Below are 23527 nucleotides of genomic sequence, written 5' to 3' on the forward strand. Positions count from 1 at the left end.
TTTATGATTGCAGGAACAATAGTTATGCTCCCTGTGGCAGTTTCTCTTTATGGGAACTCTTTCTGATGGTTGCAGAAGTCATCAGATGCAGGATATTGATTTTTTTCCTCAGGGGAGCATTGAATAACAGATTGCTTAAGTTTAAATGATCTCTTAGAGATCATTTAGGAAACAGTTCAAGGCCATTTAGCAGACATTAATAGGGTTACTCATGTTACAGTTTTTCTGGAAATTTCCAACATCCTTTGCAGCTTCTCCTCAATTATTTTTAAAAATGACTATCTATAAAAAAGACTCATAGAAGAGCAAGGAGTCTCAATCAATGGATAAGAAGATTGAGTGAGGCCACCACGATGTGAAAAGGTCAGCCTACATGGCAGGACATACAGAATCCGAAGAGAAATCGTTTATCAGGTGTTTTTCAATTTAAGGGCAGGTTTTCCTTAACTTCATTTGCTTCTTTTTGAGAAAGAATAGTTATATTCAAAAGGAGCACCATAATTAATTAATTATCATTAATTCATCTGTGTGGAAATCAAAGTAAAATTCTGTTCTCAAATTAAAGATTATCTAACAGACTTGGATCTTGTTATGGATAAAGCAACAGAATCCATCCAACATCCACTGTGAGAGACCCATTGGTCTGTTCTGGCTTGCAGCACAGAGATAAAAGCAACAGCTGAATAATCTTAATAGAACTAGGATGTGCTTATGGTGTGCTTGTTGGTACATTTTACTCTTAAAAAATTACACATGCTGAATTTTATTGTTTTGCTCACTAAACCCTATCAATCTTCATGAGCTTATAATTAAGACAATATTATACTTGGAGGGACTCCCTGCTATTATCAAATAACTTTGAAAAGAAGTGGAAAAGTACAAGTTGTATAACTGTTGTTACAAATTGCAGCTATTTGAAACGTTCATGGAAGACCACAAGGGATATTCAAGGTTTTTATGTGCATTTTAAAGGGTCGGTCCACAAAATTGCCTTCAAGCAATTTTGTAACAACAAATGATAAGCACAGAGAATATTTTATTTTATTTTTATTCCTTTTATTCAAAGGTCTGCCTTAACCAAACCTGAGAATCAGAAAACCTAATAAAAAGCAATAGGTAGTTAAGTCCTATCTCTCCGTCTGGCAGCAGGTGGCAGTATTGATGCATGAAAAACTATGCAGGTTACTTTTGCAATTAATTATCTGTTAAGTTTGCCTTCTGTTTCAACTCTAGGTATCCGAGCTGAATCAGAATTCCTAGTAAGAGCTCTTCTTTTCCAGTTTTCAGTTCTCTCCCTTTTAAATTAAGAAGGGATTTTTTGGTTTCATATTTTTTTTAGGTTAGTTATAAGTTCACAGAAAAATCAAGTGGAAGGTACAGAGATAGGTTTGCCTTCTGTTTCAACTCTAGGTATCGAGCTGAATCAGAATTCCTAGTAAGAGCTCTTCTTCTCCAGTTTTCAGTTCTCTCCCTTTTAAATTAAGAAGGGATTTTTTGGTTTCATATTTTTTTTAGGTTAGTTATAAGTTCACAGAAAAATCAAGTGGAAGGTACAGAGATTTCCCATCTCTCTCCAACCTCCATTCATGAACAGCCTCCCCATTATCAGCATCCCCTACCAGACTGATACGTTTGTTAAAACTGATGAACCTACATTGATTCATCATAGTCACCGGAAGTTCACACTTTACTTTATGGTTCACTCTTGATGTTGTACCTTCTATGGGTTTGGATGGTGTATTCAAATACATTGTATAATGTGTAATGACAGGTATCCATCATTATGGTATCATGAAGAGTAGTATTTTCCCTGCCCTAACAATCCTCTGTGCTATGCCTATTCATCCCTCCCCCCATTACCCCTGGCAACCACTGATCATTCTTCTGTCTCCATTGTTTTATCTTTTCCAGGATAGCATATAGTTGGAATCTTATAATAGGTAGCCTTCTCAGATTGGCTTCTTTCACTTAGTAATATGCATTTAAGTTTCCTCTCTATTTTTTCATGGCTTGATAGCTCATTTCTTTTTAGTGTTGAATATTATTCCTTTGAGTGGACAACTTCTCTTTTTATAAAGAGATATCGTTTCATTTGCAGCTCTCTTTAGACCTCAACAAAATGGTGATGTTGCAACTTTTTTTTTCCACCCAGACTCCTATTTGGCACTTGGCTGTATTACTCAAGAACACACTCCACTCAGCAAACGGTCTGAGGAAAGAGACTCGCAAACCTCCTAGGCCACGGGTGTCTGGGATACTCGCAAACCTCCTAGGCCACGGGTGTCTGGGATACTCTCCTTACTGTGTCTTCCAATTACTCCTCCAAAGTGGAACTTTCCTAAATCAGATAACAATAAAGGGTATCCGCTCCTTTCAGATTCCTGGAACATCATCTGTAGTTCAGAGAAAATGGAAGGCCCTGCAGCCTCTTTCACAGCCTCGGGGGCCAGGACAGCAGACCAAATCCAGGATTAGCGCTGTGGCCGCTGAAATAAAGCAGATCCGAGCCAGACGGAAAACAGCCCGGATGCTGATGGTTGTGCTTTTGGTGTTTGCAATTTGCTATCTACCAATTAGCATCCTCAATGTGCTAAAGAGGTAAAGTTCACTTATTATTTGAAAATGAAGAGATCAGCCATTTTTCTTGGTTCTTAATTAAAGACTTTTTTTAAGCCAGAGAAAAATGGAAACCATCTGCCTAGATAGCTTGCCAGGCCAGATAACTCAATGTGTTGCTGTTACCAGCAGGTAGGGAACACAGTTTTTTAGAGCGCTGGGATTTTAAATGCTCTTATCCATGCAAATTCTCTATTGAATGGCAGACATAAAACAGATGTTCCTCTGACCTCTTCAAGCTAATTGCTAAGCCTTAGATGCAGAAGAAATTCTAATGCAAAAAACTCATTTACAGCTCGGAGCTCTTTTTTGATCAGAACAAATGGGTTTTCCAAACTTTGTTCTCAAAGACATAGCAAATGGTGACAGAATTTTATCTAAAGGGTAAAAAGAGATAAGAATTTTGTTAGCATTCTAATTATACTTAAAAAGTGCATTTGTGAGCACACACACAAACAAATGGAATCACAGCACATACTGTGTTTTGAATGTTTAAATAGAAAGAAAGAAAATTCATTTCCTGACATCATTGAATCAAGTTTAGCGTGAATATTAATAAAAATCAGTACAAAAGTTTTCAGTGAGAGAAGGTATGTTATTTGTAATGCTGCAGAGACACTATTAAGTTCAAACAACCAACATGATCAACCAATGCAGGGGCAGTGGTACCCAGGAACCTTCTGGCCAACCATCTTTATTGGGAATTATTGTAATAGTTGCACAGAGACTGGTCCCAAGGTAATACTAATTCTGTTTATTAGAGGCTTCGAAATAAAACTAGGATTTCTTCTCTCATTTTTCCTGGATCCAGAGTCAATATCCTATTCCTCATGGCTGGGGACTCTGAAGAGAGGCAGCTTTGGCTGGAATCACACAGTCTAAAGGTGGTATAACCAGCTGCAAAGATTTGTCATTCTCTTTTGGGCCTTGTTTTTGATTGTTTAATGACTTTTTCTTTCTTTTTTTTTTTTTTTTTTTACTTCTTTAAAATAAATTTTTATTGAAGTAATGTTGATTTACAATGTTGTATTCATTTCTGCTGTATAGCAAAGTGATTCACTTATATGTATATCTATTCTTAATGACTTTTTCAATGGAAAAGAAAGAGAAAATGAGTTTCTGTTCAGCAATGTTGTTTAGTACAGACACAGCCTTAAAGGTATAAGATATGTAGCAGCTTGGGTCCTTCAGATGTATACTGGCTCACAGGGAAACAAAAGCAACTTTGCCCTCCATATTTTTTCATAATTCCTTTCTTATTTTTCTTGCCCACAGAAATCCCATACAAATGTATTCTAGTCTGATGCTAGATGATGATTTTTGCTCTTAAGAACCTTGTAAACATGCCAGGATACGGGATAGGTTCTCTCCTTTTTTTTTTGGACTTTTATTTTAGTCAATCTAAACTTAATGAAAATTGGATTTACTGCTCTCTGGATGACTCATTTGGATTTCCCGTATCTCAGCACTTGTACCTTCCCTTTAGCTGGTTCCAAATACCTACTTCTCCATAATATTTCTCTATTCTTCTGACTTACAGACCTCTCTTCCAAGGAAAATAAATGGCTTTCTAAGGAGAAAGTCCACGTTAAATTTAAAATAGTTTCCATTTTTTGAGACTTCTGCTCTTTGTCACAAAATAAAAATTTCAAAATAACCTTGAAAATTCCTTTTCTCTTTATCACACATATTTTCTTCAAATACTTATCTCTGTTTGCCCTTGCATTTTATGCTCGTGTTTTCTTTCTCTTACAAATAAAGTCCTAAATTCTTTTCTTTGAAACTTAGTGTTTTGTCTGACTAGTCAAAACCAATTTCTTTAAAGCAGGTCTGGTTTGTCTAGGATTTCAAAGATACATTGTAGTAAAGGGTCATAACATATTAATTCTATTTATCCATGTTGTCTTACTATATATTATATTTTTGTAAAACTGTAGTACTCCATAGAACACCACTTTATTCTGGCAACATATTTCTATCACGGGCACAAATTCCACAATCAGTGATGGACATGCATTATAATCTTCAGCCTATACATTTATTGGGTAGTTGCAAGTTGCCTGCTGTTGTCTAGTGAATAGAATTTGATAAATGGGTATTCTGGAGTACAGAACAAATCTTAAAAATGACCTTTAAGGAGATAAATAATAACATATTTTTCAGAGTTTAAAATAATAAAAAAAATTAAAACTCATGAACTTTAAGAAATTACCAGAATTTTGCCTATTGAAAAATAGCTCTTCTCTGCATATAAAGAAATCCCAGAAGCCAAATTTCAGCAAGGCTGGAAGATTGGAGTTGAAGAAATGTAATATTGATCAATGCACAAATGAAAGTAGGAAGTAGTGCTTACAGACTGCAGTTTAGAAGTGCTTTTGTACACACTGCTATGCTTAAAGTAGATAAGCAACAAGGACCTACTGTATAGCACAGGGAACTCTGCTCAATATTCTGTAATAACCTAAACAGGAAAAGAACTTGAGAAAAGCATAGTATTCAGTATATGTATAACTGAATTACTTTGTTGTATACCTGAAACTAACACAATATTGTTAATCAACTATACTCCAGTGTTAAATAAATAAATAAATAAAATGCACGCAAAATGAAATAGTAACAAAAGCTGCTCCATTGTGTTTAGAAACAAAATGAAAGAAGGTAGATAGATATATATTCAATCTTTGTATTCTTATTGCTGTTGTTTACAGGAGAGACCTTCTCTGACCTGATTTGGCTTTTGATTTACTAATTGTGCCTTGGAGGTGCCCTTCAGGTACTGAAGTTATTCTAGCCCCACTGTGTGCCCTAAACCTACAAGTGGTCTGTCCTGCAGGGCAGCACTGGAGTCAGGGAACTGCCACCAAGGGCTGTGTTCACCCTTGAATTTAATTATTTAAAAGGTACTTTCCAGAATCGCACTGCATTTCATGTTACTGTTTCTTTTCCTACAGAGTATTTGGGATGTTTACACACACGGAAGACAGAGAGACTGTATATGCCTGGTTTACCTTTTCACACTGGCTTGTGTATGCCAATAGTGCTGCGAACCCAATTATTTATAATTTTCTCAGTGGTGAGTTTTCAACTGTTTCTTCTGTACAAACCACAGGCCAGGGTGAGGGATCGATGACCAGAAGGTCTGAACACTTTTGAACGATATGAAAATATTAGTTGTGATACAGTGAGAGTATTTTTCCCTGATCTGACTGGTCTTGAGTTTTATCCCTTATAAGAGGGAACATGTGTTACCTAACGCATCAGAAAAAATTATCTAAGTAACTTTTTCCATAAAATTTAGAAGAAAATTTGAAATAGGAGGAAGGTGAGAACTGTGAGAACTGAATAAGAGAATCTTGCTTGTCATACAATAAACTTATGATTTATAAAGATGTAAAATCGTTTTATCTGAAAATAAAACAGCCCTGCTTGTATCATTTCCTTTGACAACATTTGTAGCCTAATTGAAATGGAATTGGAGCCTTTCCACTTTTAGGTATTTCTATGTATTTACAATTCTCTTGTGGGTAACATCTCTTGGGTTTATCTCAAGATTTCTCACTGATCATAAAAAAAATTACATTCCTCTAAATAACACATAAGCTAAATGACCAACACATACACACCTCTGTAATTGATTTCACCCATCTGTTTATGGAATCAATATAATTATAAAAATCATTTAACTAAATATTGTTTTCTCGACCAACATTTTGTCTAATTAAGTTTTAGAATTGTGTTTTAATTAGCTATATCTTTACATTGTCTTCTTTCCAACCGGTTAGCTATTTCTTTTTTTTTTAATTAATTTATTATTTATTTATTTATTTTTGGCTGCGTTGGGTCTTCGTTGCTCTGTGCGGGCTTTCTTTTTAGTTGAGGCAAGCGGGGGCCACTCTTTGTCGCGGTGTGCAGGCCTCTCATTAAGGTGGCTTCTCCTGTTGCAGAGCACGGGCTCTAGGTGTGCAGGCTTCAATAGTTGTGGCTTGCGGGCTCTAGAGCACAGGCTCAGTTGTTGCGGCACATGGGCTTAGTTGCTTCGTGGCATGTGTGATCTTCCCAGACCAGGGCTCGAACCCATGTCCCCTGCACTGGCAGGCGGATTCTTAACCACTATGCCACCAGGGAAGCCTGGCTATTTCTTTTTTATTTCCGTCTCCAAATATATGATGATTTTATATGAAAAAATAAGCAATTCATTTTATTGCATGCTGAATAAAGTGTGTGCATTTTCTAACTTCACCTTTGGCCTTCTAGGTTATATAGGTTATTAAAAAAGACAACCAATTAGGCTTTTTGTTTTAAATAGCTTTTTGTTTTTCAGTCATGGCATGTACCCTCTATATACCTGCTTTATTTCACCTTTTGGTGAATCAGGTGGTGTATATGTGAGTGGTGGTTTTTATTCAGTTGCCCCTTTTCATGCCTTCCCCTGACACATTCAACCCCAGTCTCCAAAATAAAGACTACATTCAGACTGGGATAAGCAGAGACCACCACCCCAGTGCTGTTTGAAGGAAGAAGGGCCTGAGGAGCTGTGGCTAAAAAAGCAGTGGGGAAACACTTGCCCTGGGCTTAGGGATGACTAAGGCCCTGAGCTTGTACTAAACAGGGAAAATCTATTAGAGGGTCGTAGGGAGAATTATCTGAAGTAGAAGCCACAGAGCCTAGTCCAAGTGCCATGATGGGGGTTAACATGAGGCAAGAAGGCAGCTGATAATCAGTGGACACCAATTTTAATCACTCAACAACCCAGGTAGGTAACCAAAGCTCAGAGAAAAGAACTGGTGATTTCCAACACTGCCATTTACCCTTAGAGGCTTAAAAGGTCAGTGTTTCATCCTTATCCTTCTCCAATGTCACATCAATAATTTAAAGATAAAGAAAAACTTCTAAAGTTGTTTATTTTTCTTTCAGTTTGTCCTGCCTTATGCAGATTATGAAATGTTAGAAATTTTCTAGATATTTTGTTGAACTGTGTCGATAGAACAGTTTCTTCAGAGTACAATGCAGGGATAATTTCTGTGTACGTTTGGCCATGTATAACTTAGGTTTCATCATTTTTTAAATCGTTAAATATCTCTGGGTAGCTTTCTGCTGATACTCAGCTTTACTATAGTTATCTAGTTAACAATAACCCACGTTCACAAGTATAGGAGGTTTGCCTCTAAAGGCATGAAACAAACTCCAAACATTGGGCATGAAAAGCAGCCTCACTATTTTATGGAAATGTGTCAGTGTTTCAAGAGTGTACCAAGCATTATTTCATTCTTTTTTATGGCTGAGTAATATTCCATTGTATATATTTGCAGCAAGATGGATGTACCTAAAGATTATCATACTAAGTAAAGTGAGACAGAGAAAGACAAATATCATATGATATCACTTATATGTGGAATCTAAAAAAAGTGATACAAATGAGCCTATTTATAAAACAGAAATAGACCCACAGACATAGAAAACAAACTTATGGTTACCAATAGGGAAAGGGGCAGAGGGAAGATAAATTAGGAGTTTGGGATTAACCTATACACTACTGCTACTATATATAAGATAGATAAAGAACAAAGTCCTACTGTATATCACAGGGGACTATACTCAGTATTTTGTAATAATCTATAAGGGAAAAGAATATAAAAAAGAATATACATATACATATGTATACATATATGTATATATATGTGTGTGAGTATATATATATATATATATATATCATTCACTGTGCTGTACACCTGAAACTAACATGATATTGTAAATCAACTATACTACAGTTAAATAATAAATTAACTATTAAAAAAGGATGTACCAAGCTTCCAATAACCAATTTCCTTTTCCAAAATAGGAGCCAATCAGTTGTATTTTATTCATGATTGGTTAAAACATATTGAATTCCTTTTCCTTTCATTCTCTCTGGTTTGCCAGGAAAATTTCGAGAGGAATTTAAAGCTGCATTTTCTTGCTGTTGCCTTGGAGTTCATCACCGCCAGGAGGATCCGCTGGCCCGGGGACGGACGAGCACTGAGAGCCGAAAGTCCCTGACCACCCAGATCAGCAACATTGATAACATATCAAAACTGTCCGAGCAGGTCGTGCTCACGAGCGTTAGCACACTCCCAGCGGCCAATGGTGCGGGGCCACTCCAAAACTGGTAGAAGATTGATGCCTAGGACAGGGATGCCTGAGTACCACTCTTCTTTTTTTAAAATCTCTGTACACAGAAATTTTATTACTTTGTGGACCCATTTTTTTTTTTTAAAAGAAAATGATCTCTTGCTCTTTGGAAATAAAGTCAGTTTAAAATCATTTCTCAACTTTTGATTGAGATATGTTAGAAGTTGAAACTTCCACTGAACTTATTTTCAGGCTGTTTCACTTTTAGCTTCATGTATTAGGATTTGTGTCAATTAAATGTATGAGCATTTCCAATTCTAATTGTTATTTTAATCTTACCTTCAAATTGGTGGCTAAAAGTTGCCCAAACTTATCCTTTGGTTTTCTTTTGGCTACTAAAAGAAGTAGCAATTACTAACTCTGGATTAACAAGAGATATGTTAGTTGACATTATAGTTTTAAAAAAATCACTAAAGAGTGTCATTATGGTGTGACATTTGAGAGTATATTTATATACAAAATAACATTATATTAGATAACTCAAAAGCTATCTTTCAGAACTATAAAAACATGTATACTATTCAACTTTATTTTCCATTAATTTTATAACTCATTTACACAGTTTTCTTGGGTTTGTAACCTTACCATTGCTAACATTTATCATTTCAACATATGGCCAATAAGACTGTATTCAGGTAAAAACTGTGGAGTAACTATAAACACACAATTTCCATCTCTAAGGAAAGATTTCAACATTTAAGACTAAGATATCCCATTATTGTATTCTTCTAACCAATAAAAATGAGGTAACTGGCCTTGCTAGATGAAATTAAGAGTTCAATTTACAAAGAAAAAGGGTAGTAGAATACCAAATCACATCTGGGTCCCATATTGGACAGGGTAATGCCATGGAGATTTGATGGTAAATATTTGCATTTATTTACGTTTTGTAAACATCTATCAAACACCTCCCAGAAAGCACCCACCGTGCTAGGTGCTAGGGTGTGAATGTGCCTTCAAGACAGCTCCAGTCCACTGAGGGGGACCTGTTGGTAGAGGCTGCAGAGCAGCAAGGCATTCTGGGAGATGATTCAGACTCAGAGCAGGAAGCAACCAATGATGGTGGTCCTCACCATGACATGGACAGGGAGGTTGCACTTTTTTGTTTCTATTTAATTACAGTGACTCTATTGATGTTAGTGAATTCTACCTGGGCCTGTGACTGAGAGCCGGGTGACTAGGAGAAGGGAGGGGTTTGCTCTTACTCACACACAAATGAACAGGAGTGCAGTACGTTCCATACAAATGTAAGATCTGGGGTTCAAAATACTGAATAATTTCTTTTTTTATTTTTTTTTGCTGTACGCGGGCCTCTCACTGTTGTGGTCACTCCCGCGGTGCACAGGCTCTGGACGCGCAGGCTCAGAGGCCGTGGCTCACGGGCCCAGCCGCTCTGCGGCATGTGGGATCTTCCCGGACCGGGGCACGAACCCGTGTCCCCTGCATTGGCAGGCGGACTCTCAACCACTGCGCCACCAGGGTAGCCCAGATATTTTCAATTTGCTTCTCTGCAAAATTATTCTGATTCAAATAGTCACTTTAAAAGTAAAAGAGATGTTCATGGAAAGTTGCTCTTCTTATAGTATAGTAGCAGGCATTCTTATTTTATTGAAACAAAAGATATGGAGAATATTTAAGAAATATTTTCATAGAACATAAAAATTATCTTGCTCTTTTCTTACTTTTTTTTTCCCAACTCATCACTTTCAGAAAGAATATAACCAAATTATCCACAAATGGTTTTTGTGCCTTAAAACTGGAGATTACTTTGTGCTTCTTACTACTCAAAGCAAAAACTACCCTCAAATATGAGGTTTATTGAAATTATATTGCTAATTATCAGAACAATATCAATGAAAGCAAAGTATTGTAACTCTCTGCTTTCTCCCCTTTGTACATCTGAGAACTATTTTTCTTATTTATGCTGCATGAAAGAAGAGTTGTGATGTTCACATTGCTATGGACATTAGCACTTTAGTTTGAGGATGAGGATAATGTCAAATAATATTGATCATATGCCTTAGTAGCTAAGTAATTTGCCGAATCAGCAATTCTGAGATCAGAGTAAGAGCTAAATGTTTTAGATCCTAATATATCTAGTTATTTGTCATTTAAGAAGAGAGATTGAGAGAGAGAGAGCAAGAAAGTGAGAGCCAGAGCTGGAGAGACACAGAGAGAGGCTCAGAGAGGCAGTAGTTGTGTGATTTTGTGAAGAACAGACCCAGAAGTCAGAATTCCTTTGCTCTAAATCAGTGATTTCCAAAGTGTGCTTCCTGAGCCATCAGATTCAGCATCACCTGAGAACTTATTAGACATGCAGATCTTCACCCTAACCCAGATTTGCCGAATCAGAAACTTTGGGGTGGTACACAGGAATCTGTGTGTTCACAAGCCCTACAGGTGATTCTGAAGGGCCTTAAAGTTTGAGAACCACTGCTCCAGAGACTACCACCTGGCAGTGACATACTAGCCCATATGAAATAAAGTATTTTACTGCCCAGGTATCTACAACAGGGACCACCGTCATCACTACTGTCAACCTGATTGGAGGTCAGAAAGAAGAGGCTGAGTACCAATGTTGAAAGTCACTCAGCATTATCTCACTCAAAGAGGTGATGCTTTATGAAATAGTGCCTCTGTGTTACAAGTGCAGTTTGGAAGAAGACAGGTTTGAAAGCCCTGGCGTGCTTTATGGCTACTTGGATGATTTGAGTTTCTTTCTTTTTTTTTTTTTTTAAGATTTTTTTGATGTGGACCATTTTTTTAAAAAGCCTTTATTGAGTTTATTACAATATTGCTTCTGTTTTATGTTTTGGTTTTTTGACCCCGAGGCATGTGGGATCTTAGCTCCCCGACCTGGGGTCAAACCCGCACCCCCTGCATTGGAAGGCGAAGTCTTAACCACTGGACCACCAGGGAAGTCCCTGAGTTTCTAACTAAAACCTTCAAATCTCCAGTTTTATTTACCCTTACAAAAACCTAAGTTTGTAGAAGCAGACAGTTGCCAAGAATGAGCATTTCCCAGAAGGAAAAAGCAAACACACACCAGTCCTTACAAGAAACTATGGGAATGGAATAACAGCCCAGGCACTCTGCTGTCAACTTGTTGATACAAGAATCCTCCTAAGAGGTCTGGATTTAGTACTGACCATCATAGGGCAAATGGGAAAGAAACAGGTGTTCCCAAAACCTGCCAGTCTTATGGAACAAAGGGTCAACTACTTACGTGCTAATAACACAAATTAGAAGACTTCTTCTGAAAGCAGTGTGTTGTGACTGTTTGATGCTACACATAGAATATATATCTCTCTTGTTTTGCTATATTTCACAGATTGAATGTAAAATGTCATTAATTTTACTGAAATTTTGTTATCAATAAGAATGTGATAATAATTTTACCTAATATAGAATCCATTTGAAGTTCATTATTTCTGAATTTCTACAAACCTATGATAATGTTGATATTCTAATTCATTCGTTCTTGGCAAAAAGGTAATTCTCAGTTTCTGAGGAAAATGTCTTCTAAATTCTCCAAGGCTTGGAACATTTCTTAGGTATTAAATAACTGTTATAAATCATTGATAAGTTAATTGCAAAACTGTCAGGCACAATGATATTGAGCTTCACTACCAGTGTACATTGTTTTAATGAAGATAAAGGAAAATATGCTTATAAAATGTAATCTGAATATACATAAACCTGAATGACAATATCAGAATGACAAACCTCATAGATACTTTTGGACACAAATTGTGAAGAGGGCTATTACTATTTTAATGCTAGTGTAATAATAGATGTTTTACATTTGATATAAATAATAATAATCAAATGCATTTCATAAACAATCTGGGAAGTCATTATAATTTAGAAAACTTTTCAATTCCAATTAATTTTACAACCGAAGATTTTCCTACAAGTTACAAGTCAAAAAAGAGTAAATTCTATTAGGTTATGTGCAATTAGCTTTCAAATGGCATGAAGAAAAATTATAGAATTTTTTTAGGGACAATATATGTAAACAGAAAATATTGTTAAGTCTATTCTATTATCTTATGCACATAGAAAGTGAAGTGCAAAGGCATGAAAAACACTGTTATCTCCCCAAATTCAAAGGGGATTGTTTTCTAGAGAACTATTGCAATTAAAGAGGGAGCAAATTACTCCCACCCTCTTGCCACGTATTTCTATGATCTCAAAATTTCTTTGTAAGTTTTCGAGTCAGAACACCTTTTAAGTTTTTCATGAAATGTATTTCTATAATTGTTGTATGCCACATGTGTAGCATCATGTCACTTGTTTAACAGTTATTTTATACGTTTAAAGTTCTTTATGCCTGACTTACTGTGTCTGCAAGATGAAATTTCTTATCCAATCCAACGCGATTGCACACAAACTACCCTGAAGGATGCTGCTTAGGTAGTTTTAGAGTAAAAACCGTATCGAGAATTCTATAATCACATTCTCACTGCCCTCTCTATTGTATGAAAAATCTTGCTGTTGTTCATTAGATAAGTTGGATATTCACTCATAACTAGTGTCAAATCTTTGCAGTTAAGAATTGAATTAAGCCCTCTGGTGCAGGACTTAATGACCAAAATATTTTTCCCAATAAGTTTATATAACCAGGGAAAATCATGATATAAAAAGTTTTTAATGTTGTTTTTAAGAGCAGATACTATAATAAAGATGGTTAGAATTAACAAATATTTCATAAAAATTATGTAAAACTGCCTATATAGAGCATTAAATTTAGGAGTTTTATGTGAGTTAAGAGATTTACTTAGTCTTGTTTTGACTTAGAGGAAATGATGACCTTGTGGTTTTCAATTTGTTATTAGAATAGTAAGTACAGCATTTGCATAAATAAGCAATTTTTTTCTTGGTCATTGTATCTAAACTTTTAGGACTATTTTAAGTTCACTGATAAGTTTTAAAATGTATATTTTCTGCTTTCCATTCACCTAATGATTCTGATAAATTGTGGAATCAACAGCTAAGGATTTTAATTTAAAAATCCATTTTATTCAGCACTGTTGTTTCTAACTTTGATCGAAATGGAGCCATAGAAACTGGGGAAGGTCAATGCTTGGCTCCTTCCACGGAAATAAGATTTGAATGTGGGGCGGTTTCAAAACATAAAGTGAAACTTTCAGGATGAAATCCCAGGAAAGACCAGCTGTTTTAGCAGCGAGGGTTTTTACTTTGAGTGATCCATTTCACAGACCAGGTGCTTGGCCAAACCTCCCCCCAGAGTCATGAAGAGAGGTCACTCAGCTTCACTTTCATCGGGGTCAGTGTCCAGGAATGGGAAGGAAGTAACAGAGGAAAGTTCTCGAAGCGCCTCTTGGGCCTTGCCCTTCTGACGCTGCTGTCCCATTATCCAACTGCTGTCCTTCCCTCAGGCCCACCCTAGCCAAGCAGGGCCCACCTCCCCCCACCTCCTGCCATGCCCTACAGACCTCCCTGGCCTTCTCCAGCCCAGCCCTAGCCAACAGGTAAATAGGTTTGATTTGTGTCTTGGGTCATCTCCTGAAGTGAATCAGTGGCAAGTGACTCATTTGAGAACAAATGAAGCAAAGCTCAAGAAAAAAGAAAAAAAACCTTTACATTTCTATATATACAAATATTTACAATTTTACATCCCCCAAAACTGCATTTTTGGTCGCCAATATCTGTGTATCTGTGGTCTTCTGGATATGTGTTAGCTCCCTTTTCAAGCCTCAGCTAAGCTCGCTGCCTCAATTTAGAAGGGATCCCAACGTTGAGACTCTCAGGCCAAGGCCATAGCCGGTCACTAGGGATGTACACCTGAGCAGGTGCTGCTGCTGCCACCTTTGGAAACAAAACATCTCTTCCATTACTTTTCATTGGTTTGGCCCCTGTACAATGGCAGAAACATAAAACTCAATTTAAAACAAACAAAAAACACGGTTGTTTATTAAGTAATCAATTTCTAATTAATTTCCCAATGTTTGATTTAATATGTTAACTCAAAGGGAAAATAGTACAAACAAAATATTTGTGAGATTGGGAAATCCTCAGCAGACCATGGCAACATGAAGACTAATTTATTGCAGATGGGACAACAAGAGCATCTCCAGAAAGAAGTGCTGTTCCCTTTCACAGGGGCACAGATTTAGAAGCTCCCCTTATACAGTTCAAGTGGACAGAGTGGAACTTGTTTATAAAGCTGTGTCTAGATCATGCACAATATCCATTAAGGAATAGGAAAAATGGTCATTTTAGAGTATTATCAACACATATACATGCATATATGCATGTATATGTATAACTGAGTGATATATACAGTAGATCTTGCTTTGACTTAGAGGAAATGATGACATTATGATTTTTAAGGTAATATTAGACTAGTAAACATGGCATTTACATAATTAGGCAATTTTTTTCTTGGTCATTATATTTAAAATTTTTAGGACTATTTTAAGTTCAATAATAAATTTAAGAATGTATATTTTACATATATTTTATATACATATAAGTATATATATGTGTATATATATATATATATATATAAAATTGACCTTGAAGGTCACAGATTTGAGCTATACAGGTCCATTTATACTAGGAGTTTTTAATAGTAAATTCTACAGTTGTAGATACGGAAGACCCACTATAAAGTTATATGCAGATTTCCTACTGAGTGAGGGTGGGCACCCCTAACCCCAGCATTGTTCAAGGGTCAATTGTATATAGATAGGTAGATAGATAGATGATAGATAGATAGATAGTTGATAGATAGATAGATAGTTGATAGATAGATAGGCAGAGAGATAATCTCACTGAGTTATTTAGTCTGAGAGTATTTCACGAAGTATATTAGTTTTATATTCCAGGCTTTTAAAGAGTTCCCTTTTTCATCTAGCTTACCCCTCTCTTAAATTATACCTTTTAGTTTGGTGGCTAGTTTTCCTCACTCTTACAAATATACAGGTTTCATGTCCCTGCTATTCTAGACAGCCTTTTACCTAAGATTATTATTTTTTTTTCTTTGTTTCTTCCTTTGTAATTCCTTCCTTCCTTCCTTCCTTCCTTCCTTCCTTCCTTCCTTCCTTTCTTTCTTTTTCTTCCTTCCTTCCTTTCCTCTTTCTTTCTTTCTTTCACTTATTATTTGTTTGTTCGTTGATTTATTTTACTAGCACTCATATAGTTATACCAGTTTGGGACAAGTGAAAAGAAGTCTGTAAACTATCTGTAAATTGCCTTTAAAATAATCAATAAGAATCTAAAGTCCTTGAAGCCACAGACATTCTCTGTGTTTTTTATGGCTATATCACTGGTTCCTGGAACAGTGCCTGCCACAGAGAAGTCCCCTGATAAATATCTCTTGAATCAATGAATTAATAATAATTGCATGGAAATTATTTCCCCAGCTCATTCTTTTATTCCATGTTGTCCCAGTTCTTTCCATAGAAACTCCCTTTCCACTGTGAACAATCAATGCCCTATATTTTCAGTGTCTACACCACTCATGCCTTTTTTTTTTTACCAGAACTAAACCACATATTAAGGTTGGCAGCATTGATTCCCATTCTTCTACCACCACTGAAGGGGGAGGTGGCACCAGCACTGTCTTTTGCACCAATCCTAGGCCCAGATGACTCCCCTTCCACCTGTAAGTGAAATCTAGCCCCTTGGAGAGCTTCATCCCTGTGAACCTCCCTCTGTTGCTGCCTTGTCTGCCTCTTGATCTCTCTTCCCTTCACTCATACACATTAACACTTGGATCTGTGTGGGTGATGCATCCAGGAATCCAGCTTCACATTTCCTGTTCTCCTTAATGTGAAAGGCTTGGTTTCCACACTTCTTCAAATCCCTCCCACAGTCCCGCATAGTGCAGATCACAGGCTCCACCTTGTAACTTACTGTCTCCTAAGACAATAGATCCTCCACTGAAATGCAAAACCCTCATCATATTCTGAGCCAACAATTGCTTATCCATCTTTTCATCTCACACTTAGATTTCCACGACAACCTCGCTCCTCAATCCCAAAGGGACGACTGGACTCTTTAACCTTATATTTTATCCCAGTTCATCTGTCTCATCCTGGACTTACCTTCTTCCCCACTCAAAGAAAATTAAGACCCCAGGTGGTACTGCAGTCATTAGGAGACATTTTTTTTTGGTAGAAAATTCAAATTTTTATTATTTTTTTGAAGTATAGTTGACTTACAGTGTTGTGTTAATTTCTGCCATACAGCAAAGTGACTCACTTATACACATATATACATTCTTTTTCATATTATTTTCCATTACGGTTTATCCCAGGATATTGAATATAGTTCTCTGTGGTATACAGTAGGATCTTGTTGTTTATCCATTCTATATGTGACAGTTTCCATCTAATAACACCAAACTCCCAGTCCATCCCTCTCCTTTCCCTCCTCCCCCTTTACAATGATTAGTCTGTTCTCTATGTCTGTGAGTCTGTTTCTGTTTCATAAGTAAATTCATTTGTGCCATACTTTAGACTCCACATACAAGTGATATCTTATGTATTTGTCTTTCTCTTTCTGACCTTACTTCACTTAGTATGATAATCTCTAGGTCTATCCATGTTGTTGCAAATGGCATTATTTCATTCTTTTTTTATGGCTAATATTCCATTGTATAGATGTACCATGTCTTCTTTATCCATTCATCTGTTGATGGACATTTAAGCTGTTTCCATGTCTTGGCTATTGTAAACAATGTTGCTATGAACATAAGGGTGCATGTATCTTTTTGAATCATAGTTTTGTCTGGATATATGTCCAGCAGTGGGATTGCTGGATTGTATGGCAACTCTATTTTTAGTTTTCTGAGGAACCTCCATACTGTTTTCCATAGTGACTGCACCAATTTACCCTCCCACCAACATTGTAGGAGGGTTCTCTTTTAGGAGACATTATTTACTTAAAAAAGTTCTTACATTTTTCCCTGATGAAGATCATGACTGTTTTTATAAAAGAGAGTCTGCTGTCCTAAAGCTTTGAGAATAAATGAGTAAAAAAAGGCATAAAAGCCTATTGAGTTCAGTTGCTAGGCAGCTACTCTTCTCTCACTGGGGACTGCACTCCAAAGATTTACATCTGCAGTGGAAAGTGGGTCATGGCATTAATTACATCACCTTCTTTACCCTGTCTCTGCTATCATGAGCCCTTATTGTTTTTCCTCCTGCGTCAGAAGCTGTTCTGAAAATAATTTCATTATTTAAAAATGCCTATTAAGACTGTATAAATTTGCTTAATTTGATCTTGCAAATCATCTCCACTCTTCCTTCTCCTTGTCCAATCTTCCCTTATCACCATGTGTTTGGGTCACCTCATTTTCTACTGAGCTAGCTATGAATAATTTCCTTATTTATTGTCTTTTAAAAATAGTAGGTTGTCCTTTTCAAATGCATCTGTGGCTGGGATGCTTTACTTTCTAAATCCTGTCCTTCATTCCTCCCACTGAACTGTTGTCATAGTGAAACTTACCTTACCATCCTCTGTAATGACAAGTCAACAGCACACCCTTCATCTGATTATAAAGCTAATCATGTTGCATTCTGTCCTACTCTAAGGAAAGTATGCTCCATGTGCTCTGTCCAATGTTTTGGCTTTTAAGAACTGACTTAATTAATTAAAGTGTTTTTATTCAAAAACTGTACTTTTCTCTTTACAAATTATGCATCTTCCCTTGCATCTGCCAATTCTCAAAACTTACTTTCCTCATGTGAAAATATAGTCTAGGTCTTTAGGATGTATTATTATAAGGAAGTATCTGGAAACCCTGTTTCATTTTGTTTTGATTTATGGATATAATCTGATTATTTCGTTTCAACTATTACTCCCTGGTTGTTATTCTCCTCTTGTTGAAAGGGGATATTTTTTCCTTACCTTCTTGACCCTAAAGGGTGCTCTTATAATGACTTATTTTACACATTACTGGAATGGAGTGAGAAGGTGGAATTCAGAAGATTGAGAAAGACAAAATTGTTTCCTCATTCAATTAGCAGAAATCTGTGGTTCAAAACTTAATAGCATTCTAAACATATTAAAAGCAGCAAGAGAAAAACAGCAAATAACACACAAGGGAATCCCCATAAGGTTAACAGCTGATCTTTCAGCAGAAACTCTGCAAGCCAGAAGGGAGTGGCAGGACATATTTAAATTGATGAAGGAGAAAAACCTACAACCAAGATTATTCTACCCAGCAAGGATCTCATTCAGATTTGATAGAGAAATTAAAAACTTTACAGACAAGGAAAAGCTGAGAGGGTTCAGCACCACCAAACCAGCTTTACAACAAATGCTAGAGGAACTTCCCTAGGCAAGAAACACAAGAGAATGAAAAGACCTACAATAAGGAACCCAAAACAATTAAGAAAATGGGAATAGGAACATACATATTGATAATTACCTTAAATGTAAATGGACTAAATGCTCCCACCAAAAGAAACAGACTGGCTGAATGGATACAAAAACAAGACCCATATATATGCTGTCTAAAAGAACCCACTTCAGATCTAGGGACACATACAGACTGAAAGTGAGGGGTTGGAAAAAGATATTCCATGCAAATGGAAACCAAAAGAAAGCTGGAGTAGCAATTCTCATATCAGACAAAATAGACTTTAAAATAAAGACTACTAAAAGAGACAAAGAAGGACACTACAAAATGATCAAGGGATCGGTCCAAGAAGAAATCAGATATACAACAAAAAAATTCACAATTTGTATTGAAACACATAAGACCCCGAACAGCCAAAGCAATCTTTAGAACGAAAAACGGAGCTGGAGGAATCAGGCTCCCTGACTTCAGAATATACTACAAAGCTACAGTAATCAAGACAGTATGGTACTGGCACAAAAACAGAAAGATAGATCAATGGAACAGGATAGAAAGCCCAGAGATAAACCCACGCACATATGGTCAGCTTATCTTTGATAAAGGAGGCAGGAATGTACAGTGGAGAAAGGACAGCCTCTTCAATAATTGGTGTTGGGAAAACTGGACAGGTACATGTAAAAGTATGTGATTAGAACACTTCCTAACACCATACACAAAAATAAGCTCAAAATGTATTAAAGACCTAAATGTAAGGCCAGAAACTGTTAAACTCTTAGAAGAAAACATAGGCAGAACACTCTATGACATAAATCACAGCAAGATCCCTTTTAACCACCTCCTAGAGAAATGGAAATAAAAACAAAAATAAACAAATGGGACCTAATGAAACTTAAAACGTTTGCACAGCAAAGGAAACCATAAACAAGATGAAAAGAGAACCCTCAGAATGGGAGAAAATATGTTCAAATGAAGCAACTGACAAAGGATTAATCTCCAAAATTTACAAGCAGCTCATGCAGCTCAATAACAAAAAAATAGGGGGCTTCCCTTGTGGTGCAGTGGTTGAGAGTCCGCCTGCCGATGCAGGGGACACGGGTTCGTGCCCCGGTCTGGGAAGATCCCACATGCCACGGAGCGGGTAGGCCCATGAGCCACGGCTGCTGGGCCTGCATGTCTGGAGCCTGTGCTCCACAACGGGAGAGACCATAACAGTCAGAGGCCCGCATACTGAAAAAAACAAAACAAACAAACAAACAAAAAAATAAATAAACAACAGAATCCAAAAATGGGCAGAAGACCTAAATAGACATTTCTCCAAAGAAGATATACAGATTGCCAACAAACACATGAAAGAATGCTCAACATCACTAATCATTAGAGAAATGCAAATCAAAACTACAATGAGATATCATCTCTCACCAGTCAGAATGACCATCATCAAAAAATCTAGAAACAATAAATGCTGGAGAGGGTGTGGAGAAAAGGGAACACCCTTGCACTGCCAGTGGGAGTGTGAATTGGTATAGCCACTATGGAGAACAGTATGGAGGTTCCTTCAAAAACTACAAGTAGAACTACCATATGACCCAGCAATCCCACTACTGGGCATATACCCTGAGAAAACCATAATTCAAAAAGAGGCATGTACCAAAATGTTCATTGCAGCTCTATTTACAATAGCCAGGTGATGGAAGCAACCTAAGTGTCCATCACCAGATGAATGGATAAAGAAGATGTGGCACATATATACAATGGAATATTACTCAGCCATAAAAAGAAACGAAATTGAGTTATTTGTAATGAGGTGGATAGACCTAGAGTCTGTCATAAAGAGTGAAGTAAGTCAGAAAGAGAAAGACAAATACCATATGCTAACACATATATATGGAATCTAAGAAAACAAAAATGTCATGAAGAACCTAGGGGTAAGACGGGAATAAAGACACAGACCTACTAGAGAATGGACTTAAGGATATGGGGAGGGGAAGGGTAAGCTGTGACAAAGTGAGAGAGTGGCCTGGACATATATACACTACCAAACATGAAATAGATAGCTAGTGGGAAGCAGCTGTATAGCACAGGGAGATCAGCTTGGTGCTTTGTGACCACCTAGAGGGGTGGGATAGGGAGGGTGGAAGGGAGGGAGACACAAGAGGGAAGAGATAGGGGAACATATGTATATGTATAATTGATTCACTTTGTTATAAAGCAGAAACTAACACAGCATTGTAAAGCAATTATAGTTCAATAAAGATGTTAAAAAAAAACTTGATAGCATTCTAATATTCTTGTAGGAGATTTTTTCACACTTGTTACCCATCAGCAACTCAATGCAGGTTAAATCAGCCCTGAATGCAGTTTGTTCAAAAAACAAAACCACCTCCCTTCCTATCAAAGACTACAGGTAAGGCTGCTACTGATGCTTTACTGGCTCTGAAGATGAATATTTTCTTGAGTCAGGATCTGGTAGATGGTCCCCTCACAAGATTTTCCAATGCAATGGCATGTTAGTGAGTTCTTCCTCCTCCTTTAAATATTTGAAAATTTTAGTTTACTACAACATTTACATATAATAGAATATAGCATCCCTTTCCCTGTTACAGAGCACAGAGTAAAAGCCAATATTTTACATACATGTGGCAAAATCATGTTGCCACTAGGAGTATGCAGAATAGATCACTGAAACCGCTTTCCAACTACTACCATCTAAAGAGGCTTTAAATACAGAATTTTAAATAAATATCATTATTTTGTATAGCTATGCCCAAACAAGGTCACCAACCAATAGTTGCACAATTCAGTGCTCCTGCCCTAAGATTTTAGCTGGTGTGAAGCATGGTCATTCATACAGCAAGACACCTGATCCAATCATGTTGGTGTTTATTTTTCAACCAGGTGGTCTTAGAGCGTATATCAAGGTAGTGATGCTTAAAGAAGCTGGGCTTTCTGTGAATGATTTACTAGGGTGTTTTTAAATGGCTGAAGCATTTGATTATCTTTTGTTACCAAGCTAAAATTATTGTGGCCAGGCTTTCTGCTTCAGAATCCCCTGAGATTCTTATTAAAAATGCAGCTCCCTGACACCACCCTGATACACCATTTTAGTTGGTTGACACTCAGTTATTCTGATTCAGCTGGTCTTGACTGGCATTTGGCCACTGAAATGTTACCTGGGGCCCTCAGGGGTCAACTGTTCACGTATGTTTTAGCCTTGACTCCATTATGTCTTGAGATTATTTGTTATCTATGAGCCTCTCGGCCTGGAATGGGCAGCATTCATTTAAACCATTGTCTTTTTTGGGCTTCTTATTTGCAGAAATGTCAACACAATCCCAGTTGCATGAGAGTTGAAGTATACGGCTCTGTTCTTTTCTGGTTAACATAGCTGCATTCCAGGTTCTTATCAAGATTTATGGGTACTTTCCTAGTTACAAATTTTCAGCTAACAATATTTGATAATGAAAAAGTTATAAGCCAAAGCAAAACTCATTCTGCCACCACCAGATAGTGTTAATTTGAACTTACCTACAAATATACTTCCAAATGGCCTTTTAGAAACTAACTGGAGATAATTAGAAGATAATTAGAAGAACTTACAAAACTCACTACTCTCCTTTGCATATCAATTCCTATGACAGGAAGCAATACCTTTAGAGAGTTTTCTGTTGTATATGCTGTCTTTTTTTTTCTCCAGTTAAATTAAAATCCATCCTTATTTTATCCCCGGTGGAACTGTGTTCTCTTATTCTAATGTGTGTGTGTGTGTGTGTGTGTGTGTGTGTGTGTGTGTAGATAGATAGATAGATAGATAGGTAAAATAAATGGTAGGTTTGGGTATTTTGATTTAGGCATTTTCTTCCCTATTAGCACATAAGATATCTGAAGGCAGGAACTGGGCAATATCGTAAGATTTGTGTGACAGCCCCTGGGCTGAGCAGTCCCTCATAAGAGGTAGGCACTCAATAAACCTTCATCGATAAACCAGTAGAAAAAGAACTCCTATCCAACATTGTATTTTATTTCGCTCAATTCTGAAAAGTGTTAGGAGTAATATGACACATTGTTCAGGAAGGAAAAAAGATTCAGTTACTACTTACCTGAATACTGTTCTAAGAAGGGATGCACAAATGAAAAACATTCAATCCCCGCTCCCTGAAGTTAACCTGTCTGGGAGAAAGAATGTAAATAAAGTTGAAACATCACTTTTCAGGGAATTCTCTGGCGGTAGAGTGGTTAGGACTCAGTGCTTTCACTGCTGTGGCCCAGGTTCGATCCCTGGTCCAGGAACTAAGATCACACAAGCCAGGCGGCATGGTCAAAAAAAAAAAAAAAATCACTTTTCAGGTTCTAGATATTAGGATGAAATATTGGCTCTCTCTAGAGAAAGGAGGCTTTGGAAGGAAAAGG

The 23527-nt window shown here is 36.9% G+C and overlaps 1 protein-coding gene across 2 annotated transcripts in view; it reads left to right on the plus strand.

Annotated features, from left to right (window-relative positions):
* The window catches only part of HCRTR2 (hypocretin receptor 2), a 116230-nt gene extending 104902 nt beyond the window's left edge, over window positions 1-11328 (plus strand). The window contains exons 5-8 of one of the 2 annotated variants that reach the window (XM_024754698.1): window positions 2378-2598; window positions 5568-5689; window positions 8536-8761; window positions 11286-11328. In XM_024754698.1, coding sequence (XP_024610466.1) covers window positions 2378-2598; window positions 5568-5689; window positions 8536-8761; window positions 11286-11328 — 612 coding nt within the window. Of the gene's footprint in view, window positions 1-2377; window positions 2599-5567; window positions 5690-8535; window positions 9043-11285 lie in introns of those variants that run through there. The other variant, XM_024754699.1, reaches the window with a different exon arrangement.
* The last annotated feature ends 12199 nt before the right edge of the window (window positions 11329-23527 follow it).

Source organism: Neophocaena asiaeorientalis, unplaced genomic scaffold (genome assembly GCF_003031525.2).
Source record: "Neophocaena asiaeorientalis asiaeorientalis breed wild unplaced genomic scaffold, Neophocaena_asiaeorientalis_V1.1 scaffold319, whole genome shotgun sequence".
NCBI lineage: Eukaryota > Metazoa > Chordata > Mammalia > Artiodactyla > Phocoenidae > Neophocaena > Neophocaena asiaeorientalis.